The 14,311-nt window shown below is 32.7% G+C and overlaps 2 protein-coding genes across 3 annotated transcripts; both read left to right on the top strand.

Moving 5' to 3' along the window:
* The first annotated feature begins 373 nt into the window (after positions 1 to 373).
* Positions 374 to 7,403, top strand: LOC123217039 (phosphatidylinositol 3-kinase, root isoform). 2 transcript variants are annotated; one of them, XM_044637776.1, is made up of 17 exons: positions 374 to 767; positions 893 to 989; positions 1,192 to 1,288; positions 1,453 to 1,611; positions 1,724 to 1,933; positions 2,636 to 2,814; positions 3,340 to 3,487; positions 3,784 to 3,879; positions 4,259 to 4,394; positions 4,539 to 4,660; positions 5,143 to 5,337; positions 5,478 to 5,648; positions 5,843 to 5,980; positions 6,315 to 6,469; positions 6,587 to 6,730; positions 6,822 to 6,969; positions 7,046 to 7,403. In XM_044637776.1, the coding sequence occupies exons 1-17, from the start codon at positions 656 to 658 to the stop codon at positions 7,181 to 7,183; spliced, it is 2,445 nt and encodes an 814-aa protein (XP_044493711.1). In that variant the 5' UTR covers positions 374 to 655; the 3' UTR covers positions 7,184 to 7,403. The 2 variants fall into 2 exon arrangements, with proteins under 2 accessions (XP_044493711.1, XP_044493712.1); XM_044637777.1 differs by having other exon boundaries at positions 5,146 to 5,337.
* Positions 7,404 to 9,113: 1,710 nt separating this feature from the next.
* On the top strand, positions 9,114 to 12,618 carry LOC123217203 (ADP-ribosylation factor 2). Its single transcript, XM_044638027.1, has 7 exons — positions 9,114 to 9,258; positions 9,904 to 10,083; positions 10,654 to 10,724; positions 10,907 to 11,026; positions 11,790 to 11,908; positions 11,988 to 12,069; positions 12,336 to 12,618. Exons 2-7 carry the CDS (start codon positions 9,936 to 9,938, stop codon positions 12,339 to 12,341), a joined length of 546 nt encoding a protein of 181 aa, XP_044493962.1. The 5' UTR covers positions 9,114 to 9,258; positions 9,904 to 9,935; the 3' UTR covers positions 12,342 to 12,618.
* The last annotated feature ends 1,693 nt before the right edge of the window (positions 12,619 to 14,311 follow it).

Genomic DNA, 14,311 nt, shown 5'->3' on the forward strand with positions numbered 1-14,311 from the left:
ATATCAAGTTAATATATTATAAATGTGATAAAAATTCAAACTCAAAATTATATTTTAAAATTTTTAATATTTTATCGATTTTATTAACTCAAATTTCATCTTAGAGACATTTTTCTCTTTGAGGTTTACTTAAATAGTATGTTTACACTTTTAAGTACACAAAAATAATAGAAAATCGCCTGTTTTCGATGCACTTAAGCATGAAAATTTTACTCTAAATTCTTATATAATGGAAACCAATGTGAATTTATATAGTGGATTTTGGATACTTTCAATTTAATCCAAAAATTAATATGAAAGTCATACGACTCCACTAATTACTTCAGGGTTTTCCCCCTTGTACATTAACGTGGCACTAGTACAGCTTTTTATTGGTTATCTAAGGGAAGTTATCGCCCGCTATCTTATAAATCTCGTCTGTAGAGGAATCAATTCCTGAAGAATTGTTCAGAATGAGACAACGTGGCACTACTATATAAATCGCGATTAACCTGCTTTCCTGGGAGCTGAAGCAGTTGATTTCAGTTTGTGTCTTCCACGCCAACTTGTCTGAAGCCTCACTCCGAAAGCTCAGCAAATCGAACATCTCAGTTTTTCTGAAACCCTAAATTAAATTATGAAATTTAAGTGCTGGTAAACTGAAGAGCGATAAGCCATGGGTAGTAACGAGTTCCGATTCTTCTTGTCGTGCGACATCAATCTTCCTGTTACATTTCGCGTCGAGAGATTAGAGGGAACTCTCCCTTCTATCAACTCTTCCAATTCAGGTATCTGTCCATGTGTTTCACTAAATTTGAATTTTGATTCTTGATTTCATGAGTTTTTGTTTCCTATACTTGTTGCGAATTTTCCCAATTGGTTGTTAATTTGTTTATTCTGAACAATTCTTCAGGAATTGATTCCTCTACAGACGAGAGGAAACCAGAGTTGTATGTTGAGTGTGGATTGTACGTTGATGGTGCTCCCTTTGGCCTTCCAACAAGAACGAGGTTTTTCAATTGTTTGCTTGTATTCAAGTTTTTGAAGAATTTCCTGTTGTATGGTCTATTGTATCCTGCATGATCCCGAATCAAAACTCATTTGGATATAATCTCGCGTGTCATATTTGTATACGTATTTCCATTTTTCCTTATTCATCATGTTTTTTATTTTCCATACTAGTGATACATTAATTTTTCCTCTTTATGACAGGCTGGAATCTATGGGCCCATCATATTGCTGGAATGAACTTATCACACTGAGTACTAAATATCGGGATTTAACTGAACACTCCCAACTTGCTTTAACAGTGAGTTAGCAATTTTTGTTTCTCTCTTATCAATTGATTTTAATTGAAAGAGTAATTTATGGATTTGGAGAGCTCATTTTGTTAGACTCTGGCTTGTTGGATGTGGTGGGACATTTTTCACATCTCTAGGAGCTGATATTTCATTTATCTCCTTGGAAATGCAGGTTTGGGATGTTTCATGTGAGAAAGATGAGGGATTGGTTGGTGGGGCTACCATACTTTTCTTCAACAGCAAAAATCAACTCAAAACAGGAAAGCAAAAGCTTAGGCTTTGGCTAGGAAAAGAGGCTGATGGATCATTGCCAACAACAACTCCTGGAAAGGTTCCTGATCATCTATTTATAAAAATTATGGAACTAATATGTAAAAGTTTCAGTGTGTTATTTGTATGGCATAGCTAATCTTGCTACTATACTGTATTTTATCATTCCATAGGTCCCTAGGAATGAGCGTGGAGAGTTGGAGCGCTTGGAAAAGCTTGTAAATAAATATGAACGGATGCAGATTCAGCATATTGATTGGCTGGACCGTCTCACATTTAAAGCTATGGACGGAATCAAGGAGCGTGAAAGCTGTAGAAATGGAAATTCTTATTTATACTTGATTATTGATTTCTGTAGTTTGGAACACCGAGTTGTTTTTCAGGTAGTTCCACTCCAATCATTTGTTCGTTGTTGGTTTATATTTTTGTTCAATTTGTTTGAATGCCTAAATGATCTTCTGAAAAACATCAGTATAGATTTTATTTTCTCTTTCTTGCTCTCCTTTTCTTCTTTTCTTCTACTTTTAGTTGCTTTTCATTTCCTAAATCCCATATGTCTGCTTGATGAATTAGCTATGGCAATTAATCAAAAGCATGTAGTTTGGGCTGATTGCCATTGAAAATCCTTGACTTGACTGCGGTTTTTGTTTTCTGAGGATCACTATTATTTTCTGGACCTGAAGTTTATTAAATCAATCCCTTTCTCCAGTATGATTTGATGTGTAAGCCTGTTTTGTTATAAAATATGTCAAAGAAATGCTACCTGACACTTGTCTTTATTAATGATATGATACTGTTTTAGGATTACCTGGTGTATCCTAGATTCCTTGAAGTTTTATTCAGCTCTAGTATCTAGAGTGATTGTACCAGCTTTAAAAAATCCTAAAGCCAAAATTTGATATTGGGTCGAAATTCATTTCTTTCTTTTCAATTTGTCCTGGGCTCATTATGTTGGATGCCTATTATGTCCTTTATCATATAAACCAGTATCTTTTCTTATGCACATGTTAGGCTGTTTGAAATTTATTGTTTCACGTTGACCTAAATAGTGAATGTGGTGGTACTTCTTATTGTTTGGTATGTAGGAATCAGGAGCAAATTTCTTACTGCCTCCTACTGTGACTTCAACCAATGAACTTGTTACAGTCTGGGACCCTGAAGTGGGAAGAATGAATCCCTCTGAGCACAAGCAACTTAAGCTGGCTCGGAGTTTAACCCGTGGTATCATTGACAGGGACCTTAAACCAAGTTCTACTGAACGCAAGTAAGCCTGAATTCCTCTTATCAGATATAAAATTTTTTCCTTCTAGCTTTAATGAGAGAGGTTTGCAGTTTATATTATGTTTTTCTTCCATAATATCTCCCTTCATCTAGGTGATGCATTTCACTTGCATATAAAATTAGACTTCTTTTGGCATGCTTCATAAACTTGGAGCTTCTGTGTTGAATGCTGAATTTGCATAAAGCTTACTTGATCGATACCAGAATGTTCTCATTTTTATATATTAAGTAATTAATAAAAAGTGCAAATTAAGAGGATTTACCCTTCTGCACTGGAAATATATAAGAGATCCACCAAATAGTCTCATGTCTTCTTCCAAGTAGATTTAGCTTTCTTTTAATGGCATAACTTTTGGTCCTTGTGGTCTTGACTGCTTATTATTTAAGTGGTTTATTTATGATACTTTATTTGTGTTACATATTTTAGCAATGCTTTCATGATGCTTCTTTTATTGATTGGTTCTTTTGGATCGAGAAGCATGCCATTTTTCCTAATTCTTGATTGTAGGTCAATACAACGAATTCTAAAATACCCACCTACAAGGACTTTGAGCGGAGATGAGAAACAGCTTCTTTGGAAATTCCGTTTTTCGTTAATGTCTGAGAAGAGGGCTCTAACAAAGTTTCTCCGAAGTGTTGAATGGAGTGATGTTCAGGTCAGCATTTTTAGCTTCTTTTTTAACTATTAATGCATTAGCCTCTTCATTGGAACATTGCTCCTATCTTGCTTCCTTATTTCTCTTTCCAAATTCCCAAATTCCCATATTTAAATGTGTTATGATAATTCATGAATATATAATTTTCTAAATTTAAAAAGAATTTGAGTAATTTATTATTTTTTTATGATATGGTGTCATTTTAGGTTGCATTAGCTCACCTTACTCTATTTGTGCTTAATATAGTGGATTAATATTGGGCTTTCCTGAAGATAGTAATGCTGATGAAACTGCAGGAAGCGAAGCAGGCATTGGAACTGATGGGTAAGTGGGAAATGATTGACGTCTGTGATGCACTGGAGCTTCTGTCACCTGTTTTTGAAAGTGAAGAGGTATGTGAATTTCTTTGAGAATCTTTTTTTTTTTTTAACCCTAGAAATCTATATTATTTATGCAGCCTTCTTTATTAAAAAGTGTTCAAAGTTCCTCTATACTGTTTACTTTGTGGGAATTGCTACTACAAAACTATATTTCTGTATTTTTGACCTGGAAGCTTCATGGACTCAATGGATTTGGTTTTGCTGGAATATACTAGAAAACCTTCATAGTTTAAATTGCTTTGTTACCTTATAAACCTACTACTTTCTAGTATTGAGTTCAGACTTATAAATGCAATGCAGTCAGAATTTAGAATTATTTGTCAACAAAATAAAAAAATTCCACATTTTATAACTGACAGAATAATTCAGGATTGAAATCCCTCTTTAACAGGTCCGTGCTTATGCTGTCAGTATTCTTGAAAGAGCTGATGATGAAGAGCTCCAGTGTTACTTACTACAACTAGTTCAAGCACTTCGATTTGAACGCTCTGATAAATCTCGCCTTTCTCAATTCCTTGTACAACGCTGTAGGCACTTTACAAGTTTAAATCATGTTGTGTGTGCATGTGCACTTGTGACTACATATGCAGTATGTGCATAGTTAAGGGCTACATTTTAGTTATCGTCAAGTTGATTTGGTGGCATCTGAGAATAATCTTGAACTTTTACAGCATTAAGCAACATTGAGTTGGCTAGCTTTCTTCGCTGGTACGTTTTTGTTGAATTTCATGATCCTATGCATGCCAAACGATTTTATTCAACACATGAAATCCTGGCAGAAAGTATGACAAAGGTATAAGTTATTCTCTCGTGTTTGTCTTTATACATGATATGCATTTATCTTGTGAATTTACATGAGAAAATTCAATTTTTTACCAAAACTCTGCTTTTTGAGTGCCTCCATTCCCTCCCCCACAAAAATAGTAATAATAATCAGATTTTTTAAAAGTACAGTGTTCCTCTTGGGTACCCATTTGCATTGAATTCCACTGTGTATGGTCCTAAAGCATAACAAAAGTTGATATACATTTGTACAACTTCAATGTATCATTTGAGTGTTAGGATTTGATTAGATAATAATAATTATTATACTAATATAATTAATATTAATTAACATGCATCCCTTTAGGTGAACAGAATTGATTTCTCAAATACAGTGCAATCTAAATGATTCCACTTCAATTTGGATAAAGAATTAAATAAATTGCTTCTAAATGATAAATTCTATGATACTGAATTTCTTCTTACTGTTCAATAATTACATCCTCTTCGTAGCAGTTGGCACCTGGTCTGAATGGAGAAGATGGATCTAAATTGTGGCATAGTTTGGTTCGCCAGACAGAATTGACTGCTCAGTTGGGTTCTATATCAAGAGATGTTGGAAATGTACGAGGCAATACCCAGAAGAAAATTGAAAAGCTTAGGCAGCTTCTTTCTGGTCTTCTTAGTGAACTTACTTATTTTGAAGAGGTAGTTCTTTGATATGAATTTTCTTGTCCATCGAGCAATTTATGATCTTCTGTGGTGTATATGATGTTTCACATCTATTCAGTTATGTAGTCAACTTTGACCAATTTTTTAATTGTTTTGTTGATCTGTTATATTTCCAGCCAATTCGATCACCACTAGCTCCACGTGTCCTCATTACTGGGATTGTGCCATCAGAGTCATCCATATTTAAAAGTGCATTGCATCCTTTGCGTCTGACTTTCAGAGCAGAAAATGGTGGAACTTGCAGGATCATTTTTAAGAAGGGTGATGATATTCGGCAAGATCAATTGGTAAATGTTAAAATTCTGCTGTTGCTTAGAACAAAATCTTAGTTTTTTTTTTTAATTTCAGTTGTTCTCTCCTGATTGTCCTTCATTCTGTTGTTTCACCCATCCAAACTAAGCGGACTAAGTGGTAATTTAGGCAGACAAGGAAGTTGGCAAGCCTTTTAAATTATTCATATTTTGATGCGTGGCTATTCTAGGTTGTCCAAATGGTGTCACTCATGGATCGATTGCTTAAGTTGGAAAATCTTGATCTCCACTTAACTCCATATAAAGTGCTTGCAACTGGACAAGATGAGGGCATGCTGGAATTTATACCATCTCGTTCTTTAGCTCTGGTATTATATCTTTTAATGATGCTTCTTTGACTGGAAAGTGAAGTTCATGCATACTGTTTTCAATCATGCTTTTTACCTGGATGATTGAGTTAAAAATCATTTAGTTGAAGACGCTTTTAAGTTTACCCATATTCAATATTTCACTTTTCTCTCTCACCCATAAGAAGCATAATATGCCATATTGGTTTATTTTGGAATATTTTGATTCATTTGTTTTTCTGGTGTGATTTAATTTTCACAATGGCTGCCACAGTCATACAGGATAATTTTATCTTTTTTTTTTTAAATTACATATACAAATATGCAATGGTAAATTGTTTGCTTCCATATTCAGATTCTATCAGAGCATCGAAGCATTATAAGCTATCTACAAAAGTTTCATCCTGATGAACATGGACCATTTGGAATTACGGAAAAGTGTCTCGAAACATTTATAAAAAGCTGTGCTGGCTATTCTGTTATTACATACATACTGGGTATTGGAGACAGGTAATTTATATACTTGTGTTGCAAGCCTATGCCTTGTTAGTTAGTAACTGATATTTTATTGTCACTGTATCATATGAAATGCACTCTGGAAGGCAGTAATATGCTTTTGGTCTGCAGGCATCTAGACAATCTTCTCCTTAGGGATGATGGACGTCTTTTCCATGTTGATTTTGGTTATATTCTTGGTCGAGATCCCAAACCATTTCCCCCACCAATGAAGCTCTGTAAAGAAATGGTTGAGGCCATGGGTGGAGCAGAAAGGTTTGTTTTCAAATGTTGTGATTTTCATGATGTTCAGGACTATGTAATCACTTAAAGTGGAAGTGCATAAATAATTTACTTTTCCTCGCAGCCAATATTATACACGGTTCAAATCCTATTGTTGTGAAGCATACAACATCCTGCGGAAATCTAGTAACCTTATCTTAAATCTGTTTCATCTTATGGCTGGTTCCAACATTTCTGACATAGCTTCTGATCCTGAAAAAGGCATTCTTAAGGTACCAACTTTTATGTTTCTAATTTGAAGACATGTTTGTATTTTGTTATGTGACTGAGTTAGTGTTGGTTTTGTAGCTTCAAGAGAAGTTTCGGTTGGATTTGGATGATGAGGCCTGTGTGCATTTCTTCCAAGATCTGATAAATGAGAGTGTCAGTGCTTTGTTCCCTCAAATGGTTGAAACCATTCATCGGTGGGCTCAGTACTGGCGCTAATTCAAGAAACAGATTAGTATCTTATCCATTTTAACACAACCTGCTAAATATTTGTACTTGTGGTTTCTGTTTCTGTTTAAGGTATAGTACTACTTGTTTAAAAATTGTTTTCTGAAATGTAAAATATGAGCATACAAACATGTTTGATGTGCATAAATTAGAAATATACACTGAAGCTTGACGAATGCATTCATTATAAACAGATGTTTCTTTTTTCCCATTGCCATATTTTCATGTATTGCTATCATCACAATATCTTTCTTTTACCAAGGTTCCAACGCTCTGTTGTTCCTAACTGGATTTTCAGAGCCGTCAAATGGTGCAGGTACTGTTGAGTTGGTTGATAATGAGGCTTGGTGGTTGAGAAACTTTTTAGCAAATTTATCGTTGGGCATGAAATCAGCTCATTCAGTGTCTATGCATTGTGATTGTCAAGCAACAGTAGTCATTGCAAAGAATAAGAGTTTCAATGGAAAAAAAAATAGACACATTTGTATGAGACATGATGTGATTAAGTAGCTGCTAGAAGATGAATTTACTTCCATAGATTATGTGAAATCAAAAGTGAATTTGGCCTGTTCTCTGACTAAACCTTTGGGAAGGAAATTAATAATGACATTGAGGTGAATGAGACTTAAGACAATTATGAGTTATTTTGGATAGGATTTATGCTTAAGCCCAACTCAACGTTTGTTCAATCCAAATCTTTATTTATTTTATTTTATTTTATTTTTTGGTCTCCTGATGAACTTTCAAACCAATTCAATTGAAAACATTTGAGCCCATGTATTGCAGGTAGGCTTCATGGCTGCTTCTCTCGAATGAACCTAGTCGAAGTCGGCGCTACTGCCATTTACGCTTTTCCATTAATATATTCTTATTATTTGATACTTCCACGGACGAAAATGATAAGTTATTGTTAGAGGCCAAAGCCTGATTTTCATTCAAGTTTTAATTTAATTTCAAAAATATATTTATGATAGTTTAAAACACCTTTCTATAAATTAATTTTTATTAAAATTTTTAATTATAACTAAAAGTAAAATTGTTATTTTATTATTAAATTCTTAAACCGTAAAAATTAATATCATCTCTCTCTAAATTTTAAAAACTAAGATTTGTTTCTTTTTTCTGACCATCACCATTATGATCAACAATTGACACTTCATCTATCCTTCAGATCTAACCACAAAAGACAATCACCCACCATTATGAAAAACGACGTTTGTCGTTTGGATTTAGAAGACGCAACAATAGACAATACTTTATTGTGTCATTCTTTGTCTTGATTTGAACGATGAAGAGTTATCCTTTATTAAAGAAAATCAGTGGTTGAATTTTCTAAATCACTAGAGATGAAACATATAAATTAGAGGGAAAAATAAATTTTTTAAAATTTAATCGTATAGAAAAAATATTAATTTTCTAAATTAAAGAGAAAAAATGATATAAATTTTTAGAGTTTTAATAATAAAATAACGATTTTAGTTATAACTTTTAATTAAAAATTCTATTAAAAACTAATTCATAAATAAATATTTTAAATTTTAAATTATTATAAATGTATTTTAAGGTTAGAGTAAAACTTAACTGGAAAATAGTCCGTAGGCCAATTATGAGATGTCTTATTGATTTTCTATTTTCTAATTCGATGCTTCCCCCAAACCGCGTGAACTCCTTTTATGGATTTGCACAATAACATGTAATTTCTTATTTTATCTTTTACTTAAATTTATTAATCACATGATATTTAGATTATAGTATTATATATATAATTTTATATAAAAATTATATTATTATATAATTAAATAATTTAAAATTTTAATTATATAATAATATATTATTATTTATATATAAAATTATATATTATAAATTATGTATATTAATTATATACATAATTTTATTAATATAATACGCGGTCACATTCTTAAACGTTTGCACTTTAGCCAGGGGCACTTTCGTTATTCTAAACAAATCTGCTACCCCTGCTGTCTCCTTTATAAGTCTCCCTGCTCCACATTTCTCATCCCTCATTTCGCGTTGTTGTTAAGCTTCATTCTCCTCTCTCTCTCAAGGTAAATTCAAATCTCGGATTTCAAATGCTTTAATCCCAATTTATCTTCTCTCTTTCAATATCAAAACTGTTAGATTCAATCAAACGGTTCGTTCGTTTTGCTCAATTATTATTTTGTTTTGTTTTCTCTGCTTCGGATTTTGGTTTGCGTGTTCTTGGTTTTATCTTTATTATTAATGATTTAAGGTGAACCGAGAGGTTTATACAAATATTCTATGAATTTTGAAATTTTATTTGATTTAGGTTTCTTATAGGGCATATGGATAATGGATCGAGTTTAGAATTACTGTTTGGTTTCCTTGTCGATTTGATGATCGCGCGATTAAATTGCTTAGATCTGCCGTATTTTCCTTCGTGTTATAGCTTGGATATTTGAACTTCTCCGATTACGAGTTGATCTCACTGTAATATTATTATGTGATTTTTATTTTGCCACCAGATCTATGTGATCTTATATCATCTTCATAGGAATAATTTTCAGTTGATATTATGTCTTTAATGAGAAATGGATTTTTTTTATTTGAAAGCTGCCACGAGTCTATGCGATTTTCTTTTGTGTTATCTACTAGAAACACGAAATGATTATATTGTACGGTTTGATTCTGGTTTCATTAATATAAATTATTCGGTTGATTTTTTATGCTAGTGTGGTGATCATAAGAATCCACAGCCAGGAAAATGGGGCTGACATTCACAAAGCTGTTCAGCCGGCTTTTTGCCAAGAAAGAGATGCGTATCCTTATGGTTGGTCTTGATGCTGCTGGTAAGACTACCATCTTGTACAAACTCAAGCTTGGAGAGATTGTGACTACAATTCCTACAATTGGTAAGTTCTTTTATCCTTGAATTAGTTTGTGAGTTTGGTTATGTATGTTTGTGGAGATGGAGTGGTGATCACACCGGGGTTCAGTTAGTTTATTGCTTGGAAATTCTCAGTCGGCAATTTTCATTAAATTCTCAGATCATGTTTCTGGTATTGCTACATACTGAATGTCAGTTTTGTCCAAAGGAGGTAGTATAAGTACAAAGAAGTTTAGAGACCATAATTATATCTCTTTCGAAGCCTTTCTTTAAACCCATTCTATTGAATTGGGTTTTGGTTCATACAATTTGGTGCTGTTATATTCGGAGCTGCTAACTTTGTTTTGAATTGTGATTTTCTACACTCTAGAGAGATTCTGCATTGAAGATGATTATTTCGAGTTCCTAGCAGCCAAAATTTAGGCAACCTAAAGTATACTGCATCAAATCAGCAATGTTTAGATACTTATATATGTTTGTGCATTAAAACTGGATTCAATTTTTTCTTTTATTCTGTTGGCTGTTCAAAGTTTTTTCTCTTAGTTTTGTGCGTAGATTGTGCAATGAGAGTCATGCTAATATATCTTATCTGCAGGGTTTAATGTGGAGACTGTGGAATATAAGAACATTAGCTTCACTGTGTGGGATGTCGGTGGTCAGGACAAGGTTTGTACTTCTAAAATTTTTTGGCATTGCACATATGTCAATTGAATAACCATGCATCTGTCTTATCAGTAAGGCTTATGTTTACTAATTGGACTATCGAGTCTGTAAAGTCTATAATAAAGAATTTGCTAGTGGAGTTTTTATTCATGTAATGGTTGAACAATGATGCTTTCTTCCCACAGATTCGTCCCTTGTGGAGGCACTATTTCCAGAATACTCAAGGTCTCATTTTTGTGGTGGATAGCAATGACAGGGACCGAATTGTTGAGGCAAGGGATGAACTGCATAGGATGTTGAATGAGGTATTTATTAGTTATTTTAACTATTAGACTTAAACATGTTTATAGGCCTTACTTTATGTTCTGTGCTGTTACTGCTATAACTGTTTAATGATTCAAGAAAACCGAAGTTTTATTAAAATCAATTAATAATGATGAAAAGCTGAATTGTGTAACATTGAAAATATGCTGGAAGTTGTGATCATTCTAATGATAACACATTATTTATATGAAAAGATCATATGGGATCTTTTTTGTTACAGATCCACGAAATTTTATGGCATTTAAATGACAATATGTTCTGCAGATGCTAGCAGCTATTTTTATTTTAATTCTGGCATAGCTCAGTTCTAGCATGGTCTGATAAAAATTGTCATCATTGTTACTGATGTAACAGTCTGAAGCTTTAATATAATCGTAGAATTACAAATTGTAGAATAGATTTTGTATTGATGAAGACAAAGAAAAATCATCAATAAATCTGTTTTGCCTCTCTGGCTACATTCTATGTTTTTAAAGATTCGCTCTACATGTCCATTATTGAATGATATGTTAGAGGAAGGACCATATATTTCTGCCTAGCCATTGGCTTCTTGTAGCCATTGTCTGCCTGTTTATTTTCCTTCTTGTTCCAGAGGCTTATAGACTCATGGGCTACTCGGAAGGAACATCTCTCTTCTCTCTTATGCAACAACAACAATATATATCTGCCTTCTAATCTTGCTAGCATCCCTTTCAGTTTAAAGCATTTTAATGGTGAGTTTGATCTTAAGCTCTTTGGTTTCAGGATGAGCTGCGAGATGCTGTCTTGCTTGTATTCGCTAACAAACAGGATCTTCCAAATGCAATGAATGCTGCTGAGATTACTGATAAACTTGGCCTGCACTCTCTCAGACAGCGTCACTGGTAAAACCTGCTGCATTTTTGCTGTTATCTAGTCAGCATCATATTATAGATGGATTTTAATATGCTTCTATTTTTTCAGGTACATCCAAAGCACATGTGCTACTTCTGGTGAGGGTCTTTATGAAGGTCTGGATTGGCTCTCAAACAACATTGCTAACAAGGTTAGAAAGCCTTCTTTTTTACAAATTTTCTACAAAATTTATAGGAACCAAACTTTGCCCAGTAACATGTCTAAATTTAAAAATATGTTGAGCCAGCAGTATATAAATAAGCCTGCCCTCCATTTGTAGTCACTCAAATTCACTACATTGGGTTTTTGTAATGTCATAAAATATGACCTCTGTGCATGTCATGCCTTGTCATTGTATACGGTTTTTGTTCTTAGGTTTTATCTGTTCTGAGTTTGTGTATTTTTCTTGAATTGTAGGCATGAAGCCAGTAAATACCTTTTTGCGGACTGGCAGATCTGGATGCAGGGGTGAATATTATCTATTACTATTTTTTAAAATTCCTTTTTGCTTGAGACCGTTGGAATGTTGTTTAGTTATTTCTGTTTTTAGGACCATATGACAATATTGTAATAGAAGAAGAATGGTTGGTTGGATACATATACTTCCCAGCCTTGAGCTGGGTTTTAGGTGTGTGATGCTTCTATCTGTGATGAAACTGATTTGGTGTTAACACCCCGTTTCTAATTTTGTTTTCTTTCATTGTGTTTTTGTTGTCGGAGTTGATAGTTATGGTGGAGTTGATAGTTAAGGTGACCTAATTGCTAAACTTTGTGGTGTTAATGCCTTAGAGACGACTGAATACCTGAATACTTATATATTCTTGTTTGGTATCATTTAGCCTTTTAGATGTGATTTGCATTTTTGTTTGCCATTTATGATAGAGATGAAAGGGCCGAAGGAGAAAACACAAACGACCCTGCAATGTATACTTGCAACTCGCATGTAGTCATCCTTTTATATTTTGTTTTGTGGGTCTGCATATCACTGTGGAACGTGTTTTAGATCTACAGTAAGTGTCAGAACTCGGTGCAACAAACGCACGCGGAATGTTTATGATTTAGGGCCAAAGGACTATTTCCCACCTAAGTTTAGATGTAATCAAAAAGTTATACTCAAGATTTAAAAAATTCGAATGTCTTACTATAATGTAATTATTATTAAAAAAATTTATTAGAGTGAAGTGTAAAATTGTTATTTTATTAATAATATTAAAAAAATAAAATTTATTAATTTTTTTTCTTAATTTAAAAATAATAATTCAACTCTTATTTAAAGTTTTTTAATTTTGAAATGTCATATTTTTTAAATAATTTTTTTTTTCAAAGTTTTAACAACTAAATTCGGTAAATTTTGCTTTTTTTCTTAAAAATGATTATTTTGTAATAAAATTACCATTAATATTTAATTTAAATGTCAATTATTGGTATATTTTATTTTGTTTCAGTTTTTTTCGTTTAAACTATTGAATTATATATTGAAATTTTCAAAATTTTAGAAAATTTAAACTTTTTAAATCTTCCAAAATCTCTTCGAAAAATTTTATAGTACTCTTAACCCATTAAAAAATTTAGTTTATTTTCCAAATATATGTTGAAAAGGGAAGAAAGAGAAAAAAACTAAAGGAAAGAGAGGAAGTAGACAATCAATGCAAAATGATTTTTTTACTTTTTTAAATAATAGAATTTATTAACATGAATGAAAGACAGGTGAATGAAACTTGGATACTGAAAATTTGTCATTTGAACAAATCTTGGTTGAAAAATTCTCTTTGACCCTTATATTTTTACTTATTACCAGTTAGTGGATGAAAAAAAAGATTCTTCATTATTTCATTCACTTCTATTGTTTTATGCAAGGGTAAAGAAGTTTTTTTCAAACAAATCCTTTAATTTCTTATCTATGGTTACTAACATCACTATTTCTGACTTCTATCAGTTTCCTATTACTACCATCATCACTACTGTTATACATCCTCATCAACAATCATGAAAAAAAATAGTAAATATCTTAGATCTTTTGAACCTTTCAATCTTAATAATTAGATCAATCTTGACAATTTACTCTTTGCATGTTTTCTTGAAATCAAACAAGCATTCATGTTGTTTTCAGGTATTTGTGGCTCCTAAATAGCAACAATCCACATTTGCCGTCACAAGCCTTATACACATCACACATGTTAATTGTTGTCACCACCAATGTTGAAAACTATATGCATTTTTCTTTAAGACTTCAATGGTGAGAGACAATCAATGATGACAATGAAAGAGCCGAATATGGAGATCATGGTTTGGTTAAGGGTTTGTTTGACAAAGAATTGAGATTTGTTGGATTTTAGATTGTAGAAGAAGAGTTTTTCATGAATGAATGGGTTCTTGGTGATGAATAATAAGAC

Source organism: Mangifera indica, chromosome 5 (assembly GCF_011075055.1).
Source record: "Mangifera indica cultivar Alphonso chromosome 5, CATAS_Mindica_2.1, whole genome shotgun sequence".
Taxonomy (NCBI): domain Eukaryota; kingdom Viridiplantae; phylum Streptophyta; class Magnoliopsida; order Sapindales; family Anacardiaceae; genus Mangifera; species Mangifera indica.